Raw genomic sequence first — 14,992 nt, 5'->3', positions numbered from 1 at the left:
GTCTCCTGAGCCCCAGTCCAGTGCCTCAGCCAAGCACAAGCCCAGGAGTTCCGGGCTCAGCTTGGAGAAGCAGCCACAGGTCTGGACACTGCTGCTGTCTGAATCCCCCGAGTCCAGGCTGGGACCTCCTGGGAGCAGAACTTTCCACCAGCTCTCTCATCCCAGCACCTCCACCTCTGGCTGCAGGCCAGGCAAACACAAGCCATGGACAACACAACAGGCCTGATGTCCCGGCACCTGAATGGGGGAAGGGTGGAAAATTCAAGGGCAGGAAACTCCTTTTACCTGACCCAGTTTGCTCGTCCCCAGCAGGAAGTCCCCCCTGCCCCCCCTGAATGCTGAGCTCCAGCGCACTCGAGAGCGAGTGAGGCCGACCTTGCCAACGGGATCTAGGCAGCTCTCGGCTGCCTCGCCGCTGCTTCTGCTTGGGAGTGGGATTAACGCTGGGGATGGGCAGAGTCTCCGCCAGGGCTGAGGCTGTGAGGAAGCCCTGCTGAGTGCGGACAGGACCCCAAGCTCTCCCCTGGGCAGGAGCAGGTGGTTACTGGTGGCTCTCCAGGACCCTCCGCTATTCCCCACTGGTTTTTCTTGTGGGGTTCTTTATAGAGCCAGGATGGAGGGGTGCGAGAGAAATCAGCAGACAGGGCTTTGGAGCTGTGCTCCAGCTCCGGAGCAAGCTCCAGGCAAAAACCTGCAGCTCCGCGCTCCAGGCTCTGCTCCAGCGCCCTGGCAGCAAAGGCTGGAAGCAACTAAGTAACTCAGCCAAGGCCACACAGGGAGTCCGTGGCAAAGCCAGGAATTCAGCCCAGGTCTCCTGAGTCCCCAGCAGGGGCACTAACCTGGGGCTGCCCTGCACTGGGAGCTGGAGTTTGCTAGAGCTGGGTCAGGGACAGGGTGAGCCAGCTGGACGTGGGACGTGCCCTTTGGGGCACAGGGCCTAGCACCCAGCTTCCCACTCCGCCCACGGGGCCACCGATGCTGCAGCCCTGATCCGTACGCTCACACTGGGTCCTTCCCCGGCGCCGTGGGGGAGCGGCGAGCGCCTGGGAAAGAAGCCCGGGTTACACGGGATGACGGGAGAGGGCCCAGCGGGGCAGCGTCCGAGCGCCCAGCCCCTGCTGAAAGGAACAGCCTGGCTAGTCACTGCTAAGCATTTCAATCCGCCCGTCTAGACCCCTCCCGCTGCTTGCCAAGACGGGGATAGAAAACACACGCGCGGAGCGGCTATTGCATAAGGCCCTGGCCAGCGTCCTGACTGAATTGCTTCACCACATGATTTACTTTCGAGGATTAGGACGGTCCTTGCCGCACTCAGCCTGCAGCTGGGAAACCTGCGCGCCCCCTGCCCGGGGAGCCTCCAACCCCCCTACCTGTGCTGGGTGAGCAGCCGGACCTGGTCTGCCACCCCAGCACGGTGCGCACAACGGGTGCAGCTCCCAGCTGATCTGCAGCTCCCACACTGGAGAGGGGCCCTCCAGCCCAATCCTAACCCTCCCACCCAGCCCCCGGAGGGTGCTGGGCCTCGCTCTGTGACCAGAACCTCGCCCCGGCCCTCTGCCGACACTGCTTTCCATAGCTTTAACACGCTGCAGGAGGGCACCTGCCGCCAGGGAGGCTCCTTAGAAGGGCCCTGGGGGAGGTCAAAGGCAGGATCCTCGTGGAGAGGTGACACAGTTTCCCCTCTGTGGGTTCGGATCAGGGCTCCTGCCCTGGGGCTGCGGGTGGCAGGCAGGAGAAGGAGCTGCGGGAGCCATGCTGCAGGCAGGCCCCGTGTCTGACCCTCGGGGAGGGCAGCCGGAGATGGCGACGGGAAGGAAAGAGGGGAGTCGATCTGGGTGCCGGACTGACTGCAGCCCAAGCTCTGTAAGAGGACGCACGGCCACGCCACAGGCCGGATGCTGAGGTGCTGGGGTAGGAGGGTCTCCTCACTGGCTCTGCAGGGCTCCCCATGCAGCAGCTGGAGGCCCCAAGGATGAGATTTCCCCTCCCCTCACAAACACGCCCTTCCCAGGCGCTGCAGCAGCCACATAAATCAGGTCTGAAATCACCAGACACAGAGGCTCAACGCCAGGCAGGGTCCCTTCCCTGCCCCGTGTGACCTAAAGGATCCCAGGGGGTTGCCTGGTGCTATTGGCGAGAATTTCCTCTCCTCACCTGTGCTATGAACCCAGCTGCTACCCTCCACCCCAGAGGCAGCTGCGAGATCTGTAATCTGCGAGGTGCCAGGTGATGCTCTGGGCAGAAGGTGCATGGCTCCAGGCATGGGAGTTGTGATTATTGCCAAATAAGCAGCTCCCTGCTCCACACGGGGGTGGCTGATTTGTGAGGGGGGCCAGCAAAGGTCCCGGCCCAGCGTCATTTGCCAAGCAGCTGCTGAAAGCAGAGCGCAGCGAGGAGCGTGACCCCTTCGCACCTGCCCGGAGGAGCTGCTGCTGAGAGAAGTGATTTGTGGGGTCTAATGAGTCTGACCTCGCCCCTTTAAGCAAAGCGAGTGGAGAAGCAAGTCCAACCGCTGCGTCTTGCCAGCCTCGGAGACCCAGACCTCGCTTTCTCCTCTCTAATGCTTGGGGCTCAGAGCGAGAGGGGCAGTGAGCTGGGAAACCCTGGCTAAAAAACTACCGCCGTCTTCTAGAGCCACAGACCCTCACTCGCGCCGGAGCAACCCCCTGTGCAAAGAACAACGAGGGTGCCGTGGGTCGGGAGGCCACAGCGAAGGCTGAGTCACAGAGTTCTCACAAAGCGACAGTGCCCTCCAGTAATGGAGCCGTCACCCTGGATAACACTCTGGGCCCCCAGTAATACCGCAGTGCTCTGCATTAACGGTTCAGCTACGGTGGAGTGACACCCCGTGACCCCGAAACACAGACAGCCGCATTCCAGAGTGAGGATTCAAGACAGCAAAGGAATGCAGCACCGTACAGTCAGGCTCTAAAACACCGCAGCGGCAGCCGGGCGACTGCCCATGGTTTGAACCACGACTGCAGGACAGGGCTGCAGCGGGTGCTAGGGTGTTGGCCTGCTAGAGCTGTTTTTCCAGCAAGGCTGGGGCAAAGGAGACCAGAAACACAGGCGGCTGGGAGCTGCACCACCAAATCCACCTCCAGGCAAAGCTACCCACCGCAGCCACGGGGGAGAGAGGAGTGAAGTCAGGCGACTTCCCCAGGCTCTGCCCCTGCTCAATCCATCCCGCAGGGACCTCGAGCATCACGCCCCGTTGAATCAGAGCTTCTCTCCCTGCAAAGGACGGAGCGGCCCAGCTGTCCTGGAGAGGCGCAGAGTGCCCTTCCGCTCCCGAGAGGGACAGTCAGCAGCGCAGCCCTGGGATTTCCAGGCCTGCCTGCCTGCCAGATCAATTGCCTCTGGCGAAAGACCTGATTCATCCCTCCCCTGGGGAGGAGAAGTGGAAACACAAGAAGCAGCATCTGGCCCAGAGTCTGAACTCCTATTTCATGGATGTGAAGAGTCCAGGTTGCAATAAAATCACCACTGTATTCAGCCATGCTCAGACTGCAGTTCTGTGTGTTGGCTGCTCCAGCCCACTGGAGGGAAGGCGAAGGATGCTCCTGCCACGGAGTCCCCGGGCGATGCTCTGGAACTGCTCCCCACAAAGCCAGGCAGGACTTTGGGGAGCCTCCTCTCCCTCGGAGCAGACTGTCTCCAGGGCAAGCAGCTCACATGGCTTCACCTCCTGGGTCTCTCCTTGGAGCATTCAGCATCCCCTGCCCCTCCGTGCGCTTCCCACAGCGAGTCCGTGCAGGCAGGGTCCTGGGGAAGCCAGAGGGTCCTGCACCCCAACTTCGCAGTCAGACGTGACTCTCAGCCAGCCAGTAAAACAGAAGGTTTATTTAGATGACAGGCACACAGTCCAAAACAGGCCTTGCCGGTACAGACAACAGGACCCCCTTTAGTTAGGTCCATCCAGGGCCCCCAGGAGGCCACAGCCCCGTTGGGAAGCCCAAGCCCGTCAGGGTGCCCCTCTCCATTTCCCAGCCAGCTCCAAACTGCAAAACTCCCCCCAGCCTCTCACTCAGCCTCCCTGCAGCTCCTCCCCCAGCCTTTGTGTCCTTTGTTCAGTGTCGGGGCAGAGGTGTCACCTGGCCTCCAACCCCCCTCCTGGGTTCTCAGGTTACATGCTCAGGTCTCCTCCCTTCCCCAGTGCAGGCCCTCCCAGCACAACTCCCCTGCAACCTCCCCAGGCCAACACTCCCCACTCAGCATTCACAGAACATGGCAAGAACATCCCCACTTCGTCACAGCTCCGAAAGCAGCACTACAGTGTGTCTGAGATGGGTGGGACGACCTGCGCCGCTGGCTGCACAGACAAATACAGACGGCTCGAGAGCATGGGATTCAGCCACAGAGCAGCATGAAGTGTCAAGCTGTGACCAGAAGGCTTCCAGCGCGTCTCTAGCATGTGAGGGGAGAACATGACTTTCCTACTGCCCCCGTAGTCTCACCCATCTGACTGTCAATACACTTTGGATAAAATGGAAAAAACCAAAACCAAAAGAGCTTGGTTGTGAGAGGAGGCGAGTCACGACACACCAGCGTGCAGGAGGAAGAGCAGGGCACCGGGCCGGAGAATCCGCAGTGCCGCCCCAGCAGCTCCAGTCCAAATGGGACGGCTCCCCCTGGCCCCCGGTGACAGCACACGGCCCATAGAAGCCCTCCCTGGCCCGGGAGCAGGCTCGGGAGCACAAGGTGGGAGGTTCCGCCTGGTCTCTTCAGGGCAGGGCTGTTTTGCACTGTGTGTCTGTACAGCGCCTAGCACCAAGAGCCCACATTCTCAGCGGGGTCCAGCCACTTCCCGCAATCAATGGCTTCAAGTCTGGGGGTCTGGGAGCCGAGAGCAGCCCCCTTTTTGAAAGGAACTCCCCTGTGCCTCTCAGTTAACCCTTCACCACCCAGCTGTAACGGGTGGGCCAGCTGGGTACTTACTGCGTGGGTTGGACCAGGGGCGTGCTGCCCAGCCGGAGGATCAGCGGCCCTTTGGGATTGCGGATTTTCTTTACAGCCGAGGTCTTCAGAAGAGCAAACCGCTTGATAAGATTAAAACCTGCAGGAGAGAGGGGGGAGGGGAACCCGGGTGAGACCCAGGCCGCAAAGCTCCTGGCTCGCTGCAGGATGGATGGTCCTGCCAAGCCAGCCGGACCAGGCCTTTTGGCACGTGGCACGTGGCACACTCACCCGTTATATTGGCATGCTTGTCGCTGGCCTGGTCTAGCTTCAGCCCCTCCTGCTGCAAACGTGGACAGCGCTCGCCTGGAAGAGAGACCCCCGTCAGCGACAACAGGCCCGCAGTGCTCAGGCTGCCAGGGGGAGTGGGAACCCAGGGGGTCGGGCGTGGCAACGGGGCTTCCCCCACACCGGCAGCGTGCTCGCACGCGGACCCCACTCCGCAGGCACCTGAGTGCTAGCGCCCCCAAGGTGTGGGTCCCAGGAATGACTAATAAAAACAACCCCCCAACTTCTCACTGAGCTGCGTGAAGGTGGCTTGGTCTGAGCATCGGGGTGACAGGTTCTCAGGGGCGGCTCCAGGCCCCAGCACACCAAGCGCGTGCTTGGGGCGGCAAGGCACGGGGGGCGCTCTGCCGGTCGCCGCGAGGACGGCAGGCAGGCTGCCTTCAGCGGCTTGCCTGCGGAGGGGCCGCTGGTCCCGCGGCTTTGGCGGCGCCTGCGGGAGGTCTGCCGAAGCCGCGGGACCAGCAGACCCACCGCAGGCCAGCCGCCGTGCTTGGGGCAGCAAAATGCCTAGAGCCGCCCCTGCAGGTTCTGAAGCCCCATCCGCTGCTAGGTTGTCAGATCAGATTTGTACCAAGGGACCCGATATTGTCCCTGCCTGGCAGCCTGGGTAAAACCAGCCTGGAGGGTCCCCGCACAGCTCAGAGCGCAGAGGTTCCCGCAGCCCAGCTGGCTGCTGTGTTGTCAATACCAGCGGAGACATTAAGAATCGAGCAACCCACGGGCCACTAATGCAGCCCCTGTTCTAGCAGGGGCTCCTTCTGCTCGGGGGGGAGGCACATGGGCAGGGCAGTGGGGGGGATGGGACACTGCGCCCCAACTGTCTGTGCTGACTGTTCTGGTGACACCCAGGGACCTCAGACTCTAGGGCTCCTCAGCTGGCACTTTTTGCTGGCATGTTTTGAGCAGGCTCTTTGCACCCGTTAATGGACTCATATTTTCCCCTTCGGAGCCATGCTGGGCAGGTGATTAATTTGCCCCAGCCTCGGCAGAGTAGGGGGAGATCCCCGCCTGCCCCTGAATTATGCCATAGCATGGCAGGCCCCCCACCATCACCCCTCAGCCTCTCCGCTTCGGATCCAGCAGGGCCACTGGCATCTGGGGACTGATCGTATCCCCCCCATCAATCATGCTGGTGGCTGACAGGCTGGGATCATTTCCCCCTTCCCACTATTGGAACGATCCCACGCCAAAGGGCCTCGGTCGGTTTCACATGCTCAGCCTGCCAGGCCGGAGCAGATTTAATACAAAAAACATCCAGCGAAGGGCAGATCCCAGCTCCCCTGGAAATCCCTTTGTCCCAGGGTCCCCCTGGCCCCGCTTTCGGAGTCGATGCTCTATCCCACCCCACTGCGCATGGCCCAGGCCCACTCAGGCGGCCGAAGGAAGCCACGAGCAGTGGGGCTGCAAGGGGCAGAACGCACCCTTCTGGTGCCACCGGTCACTCGCGTGGGGACAGCCGCTGACCAGCAGGGCTTGTGGTGTCCCCAGCCTGGAGAACCACAGAGCTGCTGGCTAAGGGCAGCCGGAGTCACAAGCCTTTGCAAAGGGGTTTTCCCTGCTCCTGGAAATCACGCCCTGGGGCGCTAAATCTCTCTCACACACGCCCCTTTAAGCCCCTTGACGGCAGGAACCCAGAGATGAGTCTGAGCTGCAATACTGGATTTCAAACACCCCCCAAAAGTCAGATTCCTTTCGGGCTCCTGGGTTAAGTACACCCCTCACCCCCAACCCACCTCCCCTGGTCCCCGATGTCACGTCCTAGCGTGCGTCTGCCCCCAACGGCCCCCCGTTCTGCTACCTGGCCACAGCGGCTGCCAGGAAGCTGAGAGGCAAGCGGGAGGATAGGGAGCAAGGCAGCTGGGAAATGCGAGTCGCCAGCTCCTGGGGAAAACAAGCTCCGAGTCAGGGCGATGGAATGTGCTCCCTGCTTGGCGGCAGGCAGGGGCGCGGATAGCCAGAGACAGGGCAGCACGGGTTGGTGAAGGGCTCCGGCCCTCCAGACCTGAGCCGGTGCCTGGGGCTCGGGGGGGATCCACTCTGATGGGGAGGGGACCGTCTTCCTTCGCGGGTTCGGAACTGCCCCCCATCCCAATGGCTCCACCGGCACCATAACCCCGGGGAGGGTTCCTGGGGCAGAGCAGGGCAAGGGGGCGGGGAGGGCCTCCCAGGAGCTCTCCCAGTGAAAGGGGGAAGATACCAGCTACTGCCCAGGGCACAAACTGGGGAGCATGGCAGGCACCATGAGAGGTGGGAGGAGCCACAGTGCTACGAGCTAGCAGAATGGGGGGAAGGGAGAAGCAGATGGCCCGAGTCTCACTTACACTCACTACGCCCCTCGGTGCTGCTCTGATCTTAACGGGAGGGAAACAGCCCCCTGAAAACCCGCTGGGCAAGGGGCCTCCCTGGACGGGCAGAGCTGGCACCAGGGCTCAGCGTTGGCAGCCGGGCGCATGTGCGTTAGGATTCTTTGCTTCCCAGGGTCCATAGGGGACCCAGGAGGAGCAGAGTGTACACCAGAGTCACCCACGGGCTGCTCTAATGCTCACTGGGGCCAGGCAGACCCAGGGAGTCCCGGGGGCAGCAAGGCAGCTCAGAGGCAGCTTTCTGCCCTGCTCCGTTCCCGAGTCGAGTGCAGGGACAGCGTCACTGCCAAACGGGGCCAGAGGGAGACAGAGAAAGGCAATCGGAGAGGATGAGACCAAATGAAATTCAACGACGACAAATGTGAGGTGCCACACGTAGGGGAGAAAAACCCAATGCACCAATACGGCGCGGGGGGTGAGCGGTTGGCAGCCGCACTGCTGAGAAGGAGCTGGGCATTGCGCTGGAGCCAACCGCCACCTGAGTCTGCTGTTGCAAAAAGCAGCAAATGCAATGTTAGGTTGCATTACCAGAGGCACGGCAGGCACGTTACAGGCGCTACTCGGCGCCGGTTGGGCCTCAGCTGGAGAACTGTGTCCAGCTTTGGTCACCAATGTATAGAAAGGATCCAGAGGCGAGCGACAAAGATGATCAGAGGGATGGAACACAAGCCATGCGAGCAAAGGCTGAAGGAACTGGGTATGTTTAGTTTGGAAAAGAGGAGATTAAAGCAGGACATGACAGCGGTCTGCAAATACTGGAATGGCTGCCGTAAAAAAGACGGAGAAAAGTTGTCCTCTCTTGCCACAGAGGGCAGGACAAGAGGCAGTGGGTTCAAACTACGGCAGAGCCGATTTAGATTAAAACTCAGGAAAACTTCCTCCCAGTAAGAACAATAGGACAGTGGAACAGACGCCTTGGGAGGTGGTGGAAGCTCTTTCACTGGAGATTTTCCAAAGGAAGCTGGAGCCATTTGTCTTGGACGGTTTAGACACAAGAAATCCTGCATCTTGGCAGGGGTTAGACTAGATGACCCGACCCTTACTGTCCCTTCTAACGCTACGGTTCTATGAGTCTATGGAAGAGGAGTCCGAGGGGAAGGGAGCCCACAGACAGGCCCGTGAGGACTCAGAGCTGTGGGGTGCAGCAGGGCCCCCGAAGAGGGATGGGACAAGCATCTCCACTCCTCTCTCCAGCCAGCCCAGACACCGGGAGGCTTTGTTGCTTTCCAACGCCAGGGTCTGCTGGAAGCATCTCCCGAAGCTCTGGCTGCATCCAGGGCAATGAGCTAACCAACCCCGGGGGATACCGTGCCACAGCCCCCACCTGAACGCCCCTGCCCAGAGCTCACTGCCGGCGCCCCCAGGATAGGGTTGCGTGGAGAAGGCAGCGGAGGCACTGAGCAGAAGCCAGGAGGGGCAGAAGAAGCAAAGAAGAAAACGGCTGGCCGGGAGGAAAGACTCTGCGCTAGCTGGAGCCAAACAGTGCTTTGCCCGAAGCCACAACCTAGAACATTGGCTTCTCCGCTGCCTCCTGCAGATCCCCCAGCGCAGCGGGAAGAAATTCACACAAACCCCAGGGAAAAAAGCAGGAGTAACAGGAGCGCTGGCTGTGAGTGAACGGGTCTGTCCCCCAGGCTGGGGTGGCACTGGGCCCCCTCTGGCCAGGACAGAGGGGTTACGGGTAGCTCCAGACTCCCCCGTGGAGGGCGTGTGACAAGGTGGGCAAGGGGTGCAGCCGGGAACCTGATTCTCATCTCATGCTGCCGTTTGCAGTCCCTGTAAGCCCCGTGCCAGAGCAGGGTGGAGCGGCCGTAGCGTGAAGAAGAGTCAGACGTGGCGGTTCTGACCTAGACTCCATTGAGGCCAAAGGAAAGAGTCTGCCTGACTTCAGCCAGCCTTGGGTCAGGGCTCCAGGGCCCGAGTTTCAGAAATGGGGAGCACTCGCAATTCCAGCCAAAGTCCCCGGCTGCTCCAAAGCACCGGCCTCTCCCCGTTGAGCTAAAGGACAGGCTCCTCGGCTGGGATCAGTAGCAGGTAGCTGCAGAGGGAGGCCAAGCTATGCTTGGCCAGTGCGTAACACTACTACGATCCTTTACCAGCGACGCATACAGGGGATCGTTTCGCTCTCACTGATACGCAGCTTCTTCTGGGGTGGCAGCTGTTTAACAGCTCACAGCAACCCCAGCCATCAGCTGAGGAGAGGAAGAGAAGAATACTGCATCCAACTGAATCTGCTGTGGAGGGGGGGCGGGAAATCACAAAACACAGATCTGGGCAAGGAACTGACGCAGGCATTGTCGGGGTCTGTTTCCGGGGGAAGCTGCTGGGGGTCTGCACATGAGCAAAGGCTGCAGAGGAATTGCTTGTGCAAGCTGAGGGAGAAGTTTCTGCAATGGTGCCGTCTTCCTGGCCGCTTTCCTCTGCCTGCTCTCAGATGCAAGAGCAAAGTTGAATCTCAAAATATCCTTCCCGTGGAGTCAGCCTAAGCCAGGAAAAAGTGTGCGTGGGGTGGGGGGAGAGGATATCCAGGCCTGTCTTAGTCCAGAATAGAGAGTCTGTTCAAAGAAGAATCCTCCTTTATACGAGCAGGCAGAACCATGGGAAACGGTCTGGAAAAGTTGAGTCGGCTTTGCCCGTGTCTGTCTCTCTTCGGAGCTCCGGCAAGTTGACTTGGCAGGATGGTTTGTGGTAGCAGGGAGTGTTCCCCAGAGGCTGATTGGGAATTTGTAACCACAGGCGCACTCGAGGCAGGATGGCCCACGGGCTAGGCCACTTTCCTTGTGCCCAGAACACCCGGGTTCTGTTCCAGCTTGGACACCAAGCAGCTGCTGGCCTCTCTCCCTGCCTCTGTTGTCCTGTTTGGAGTGTGAGCTCTCTGAGGCAGGGCCTTCTCTCCCCACGTGATGCCATGGGGGCTTGTTGGCGGGGCACCTCGACTTGCTACCAAAGTGCAAATAATTATCCAGTCAGGGAACAGAAACGGTGACACGCGGCCCTGGGGCTGGATTTTCAGAAGAGCGCCGTTACCGTACCAACCTGGGCCCCTTCGATGCCTCTGAGCGGTTCTGCAAATCTGGCTACACGGGTCCAAACAACGCAGCTAAGACTTCAGGGAACAAAGTCTCACCAGCGGGAGTTATTTGCAAAAGCTGTTCTACAAACGAACTGGCAACAATCACACCGGCTCACAGGCAGCTGGCAAAGAGAGGAAGGGAAAATTCACGTGCGAAACCCTTTGATCTGCTGAATGCCATTCCCCTCCCAGGTACCGTGCGGATTGCTCACTAACAACGGATAGAACAAAAGCTTTGAATGGGACGACCTGAAACAGCTTCTCGTGTTTCCACATTCCCGTGGGGTGCTGGTACCGATGGGAGCAGAAAAGGGGAGAACCCAGGGCAGGAAAAGGGGCACACGAGACGGGCAGTAAACTGAAAGGAGTCTCGTGAGCGTTGTGTGTTCCCCTGGGGAATGCTTTCCCCGTTCCTTTTATTTCAGAGCGAGCGCTCTTTGCTCTGAGGTCGCAGGAGCCCCTCCGCCGAGCAGCAGCAGGTGGCGGGGCCCTGCCGGTTGGCTCCCATGGGAAGGAGACATGGTGTCGGGGGCATATTCTAAGTGACTTGCCACCGCACAAGCCTCCGGCCAGTGTAATAGCATGCGAGCCTGCCTGCTCAGAGCACCCGGGCTCCTGTATTCAGATCCCAGCCCCCCCGAGCCACTCCCGGATCCCAGCTCAACGACCAAGTTACGCCACTTGGCCTTCCCAGCTGGCATCCGAGGTTACTTCTGCAAGCCCCGTTTGGCTGGCTGGGTGCAGAGCCCACCGCTGCGGCAAGCGTTTCAGTTGCTTCTGCGTGCAGGGGGTTGCTTGCTAGTGCACACGCCCAGCTTGGCACACGCACGCTGCGAGCCAGGGGCGGATGGAGAGGTGTGACCCGGCCGAAGGAGGCCAGCAAGTCCAGGGGTCAGATCCCCAGTGGGACAGCAGCTCTCTCCGTGGCCTGGGCAGAGTCACCTCTCCACATTAGCCTCCCCGTCTGCCAGGCGAGGGCATTGATTCCTCCGGCCCCAGGTGCATGCCAAGGCTGAATCGGTTGATATCCGCCGAGTGCTTAGTGCTCTTCCTGGGGTCTCCCCACTGTATTTGCCCACGTCTCCCTTTGATCCCAGGCCTGAGGCCTGTCGCAACAGAGACCACAACTGAACCCAGCTGGCACCAAGTCCTCGCACACCCACGGGGAGCAGCCTGACTTGGCCAGGGGCAGGCGCGCGATGATCTAATGAGCCTAAGAGCCGAGCTCCGGCACGTGCTCACGGGCGAAGGAGCCTGCTGCTGGTGTCCAGCTGGCAGCAAGAGTCCTGCTCATAGCAAGAGGGATCTGTGCCAAGCAGGAGGCCCCGCGAGTGACCTCAGTGCAGGCAGCGGCCCCGCCCAGCGGGACAGCAAACTCCCCGGCCCCCTCTGCCTGTGATGATTCAAGGAGTCCCCACCCCAAGGGGGCTTTGGGAAAGCAGGGCCCCGGCTGCAGAGCCAGGCTCCTGATCATCGCCGGCTGCAAGACTGCGGAGTGCGCATGCTCCGGTGCTCGGCTCGGCAGCCTGCCCGGCTCCGACGTCTCATGGCATCCGTGGGCAGAGCCGGCTCCGAAGCAAGCAGGGGTCCGGGCTGGGAAAGGGGAAGGAGCAGTGATTACTGGGGTGTGGGGCTGCATCCTCGGCCTGTCCATGCTAGCAAGGACTTGGGGCCAGGTCAGCAGGTTATGGGATGCTCGACTGAGCTGCCCCGACCCTTAGGGGCCAGAGGAGAAGGGAATTCATGCAAGGCGGCTACCGCACTCGGCTAGCAACACACCTCCGCGGCTCATCCCAGTCCCCAGAACCCCCAAGTCTCTCCAACTGACTGATTCCAAGGTTCCCATATAGCCCGGCTTGACCCCGTCTCCACCCTCCCCTATATCCTGAATGCGGATCTCCTGGCTCTGCTGATTCGCAGGCAGAAACCTGGCATCTGCCCTGAATCTCCATGGCCCGGCCTCCCTCCACCACCCTGCTGACGGGCCGTGCTCCCCACTCACTCTGGGCGCTGGGGCAGGCCACGGAGAGTCAGGCCTAGAGAGGGTCTGAAGGTTGTGGGGAAGCCAGGAAACTCGGAGCTAGGACTCCTGGGTTCCATTTGCAGCTCAGACACTGGCTCTCAGTGTGAACCTGGTCAAGCTGCTTCCCCCGCTCTGTGCCTCAGTTTCCCTGTCGACACCTCAGGGATAATGCTGCTCAGCCGGGCGGCTGTATTTCGTGCATTAGAGCCCATGGAGGGTCAAACTGTGTTGATGCCGCTGTGCTGCAGCCTTGCTCATGGGCTGCATTATCCATCAGCCCCCCCCCAGCCCCCTCTCCTCGCGGATGGAGACACAGGAAGGGGAAGCACCAGGCAGGCACTCAGCGATGGCTCCAGGCAGGGAGAAGAATCTTCCAACTTCCTAGGCCCCAGTGAGCCTTTGACCATTGTGAATGGGGGTGGTGGGGACTGGCTCCCTACTCTGCGAGAAGAGCTCGGAGACCCTCAGCTGGGAGGTGCAGCACATGTGCATTTGATACCCCGGAACAGCGCTGATGTGCCAAGGACAGCACCCCATGCAGGAACGAGTCGCTGGGCTACCGCGCTCTGCACACTGGGATACCGGCTCCGAGTACGAAACGCCCCGAGTCTCTGACAGCTACCTGAGCAGCTGCCTGGGAAAAGCAGCCCCCTCCCCACACCCGCACGCAGCGCCGCCCACTGCAACACGCTGGCACTGGGATTTGAACCCATCACCCCCTGGCACATGCACATAGAAACCTGACCCCTCCCTTCCTGCACATGGCTCTGCCAGTGCACCTCAGTCCTGCCCTGCAGCCCCCCTGCCAGTCCAGCCCTGGGCTCCCCAAACACAGATCAGCCAATGCCCCTAAATCCTGACCCGCAGCTCTCCATGTTATCCCAGCCCTGGGCTCCCCAAACACGGCTCTGACCGTGCTCCTCAATCCCAGCCCCCATTGCTAGTCCCACCCTGGACTCCCTGCCAATCCCCCCCATCCCAGTCATGGGTCCCCCAGAGACAGCTGGGCCGGCGTCCTGCAGATGCAGCCCCCAGCTGTTCCACCCACTCTTACCTGCTGTGGGTGCAAGGAGCTTCCCTCCTGTGCAGGTGCCCAGGAGGCCGGCTAGGCAGAGAGCAGAGACCCAGGCTCCCAGCATGGTGCCCTCAGGTGGATCAGGGACCAGCGCTGCTGCCTCTAGAAGTGGAAGAACCAGTCATAAGTAATATGCCCAGCGCAGATGGGCACAGTCCTCTCCTTAGCGCCTGAGCCTGGCCCCGCTAGGATCCATCCAGGTCCATAGCGGTGGGCAGGGGCGTCAGGGGACGTAAAGGGCACAGGACGTGGCACATGCATAGTCTGCAGAGCTGGTGCTATGGGACGTTCAGGCCCGAGGCAGAACGCACAGGAATGTTGTGACGAAGTGGGGACGTTCTTGCCGTGTTCTGTGAATGCTGAGGGGGGAGTGTTGACCTGGGAAGGTTGCAGGGGAGTTGTGCTGGGACGGCCTGCACTGGGGAAGGGAGGAGACCTGAGCATGTAACCTGAGAACCCAGGAGGGGGGTTGGAGGCCAGGTAACACCTCTGCCCCAGAAACTGGACAAAGGACACAAAGGCTGGGGGAGGAGCCGGGGGGAGGCTGAATGAGAGGCTGGGGGGAGTTTTGCAGTTTGGAGCTGGCTGGGAAATGGAGAGGGGGGCCCCGACGGGGCTTGGGCTTCCCAACGGGGCTGTGGCCTCCCTGGGGCCCCCAGATGGACCTAACTAAAGGGGGTCCTGTCTGTATGAGCAAGACCTGTCTTGGACTGTGTTCCTGTCGTCTAAATAAACCTTCTGTGTTACTGGCTGGCTGAGAGTCCTGGTGAATCGCAGGAAGCTGGGGGTGCAGGGACTGGTCTCCCCCAAACTCCGTGACAAATGTTCACTTGCTAACAGGCCCATTCATAAAGCCCCTGCTCAGCAGGGATGGGCCCAAACCAAACCCCAGATCTCTGGGACGTCCAGATCCAGGATTTGCTGCTCTGAGCCAGCCAGCCCCGTAGTGAAGGGAATGGCAGAGAGGTCAGTGTCAGAACCTGCTCTTTCACCCACCCCTGCTGTGAACACCTGGGTGTGTATCGCACTTGGGTCTACGGACGGCTGCCCCAGAGAGCAGGCCAAGAGAGCGCTGGCTAGGGAGAGCCTGGGGAGTCAGCAGGGGCTACGAGGAAACGCTGAGACAAGCCAGACGCCACGTGGGGGAAGGGGCAGAACACACCAGCAGAGCGATCACTGCGATGGCAGCAAACATCACAGGACCGCGCGCAAAG

At 60.8% G+C, this 14,992-nt stretch overlaps 1 protein-coding gene across 5 annotated transcripts in view; it reads right to left on the bottom strand.

The window, feature by feature from the left end:
- COL16A1 (collagen type XVI alpha 1 chain) overlaps nucleotides 1-14,992 on the bottom strand; it is a 148,054-nt gene that overhangs the window by 64,973 nt on the left and 68,089 nt on the right. For all 5 annotated transcript variants that reach the window (XM_044998125.1, XM_044998123.1, XM_044998122.1 and 2 more), the window contains exons 2-4: nucleotides 13,758-13,880; nucleotides 5,188-5,262; nucleotides 4,939-5,056 (exon numbers count right to left, since the gene is read on the bottom strand). In XM_044998125.1, coding sequence (XP_044854060.1) covers nucleotides 4,939-5,056; nucleotides 5,188-5,262; nucleotides 13,758-13,880 — 316 coding nt within the window. The remainder of the gene's footprint in view (nucleotides 1-4,938; nucleotides 5,057-5,187; nucleotides 5,263-13,757; nucleotides 13,881-14,992) is intronic.

The sequence above is a fragment of the Mauremys mutica genome, chromosome 23, assembly GCF_020497125.1.
Source record: "Mauremys mutica isolate MM-2020 ecotype Southern chromosome 23, ASM2049712v1, whole genome shotgun sequence".
NCBI classification, from domain to species: Eukaryota; Metazoa; Chordata; order Testudines; family Geoemydidae; genus Mauremys; species Mauremys mutica.
This window is presented reverse-complemented; position numbering and strand designations above follow the sequence as displayed.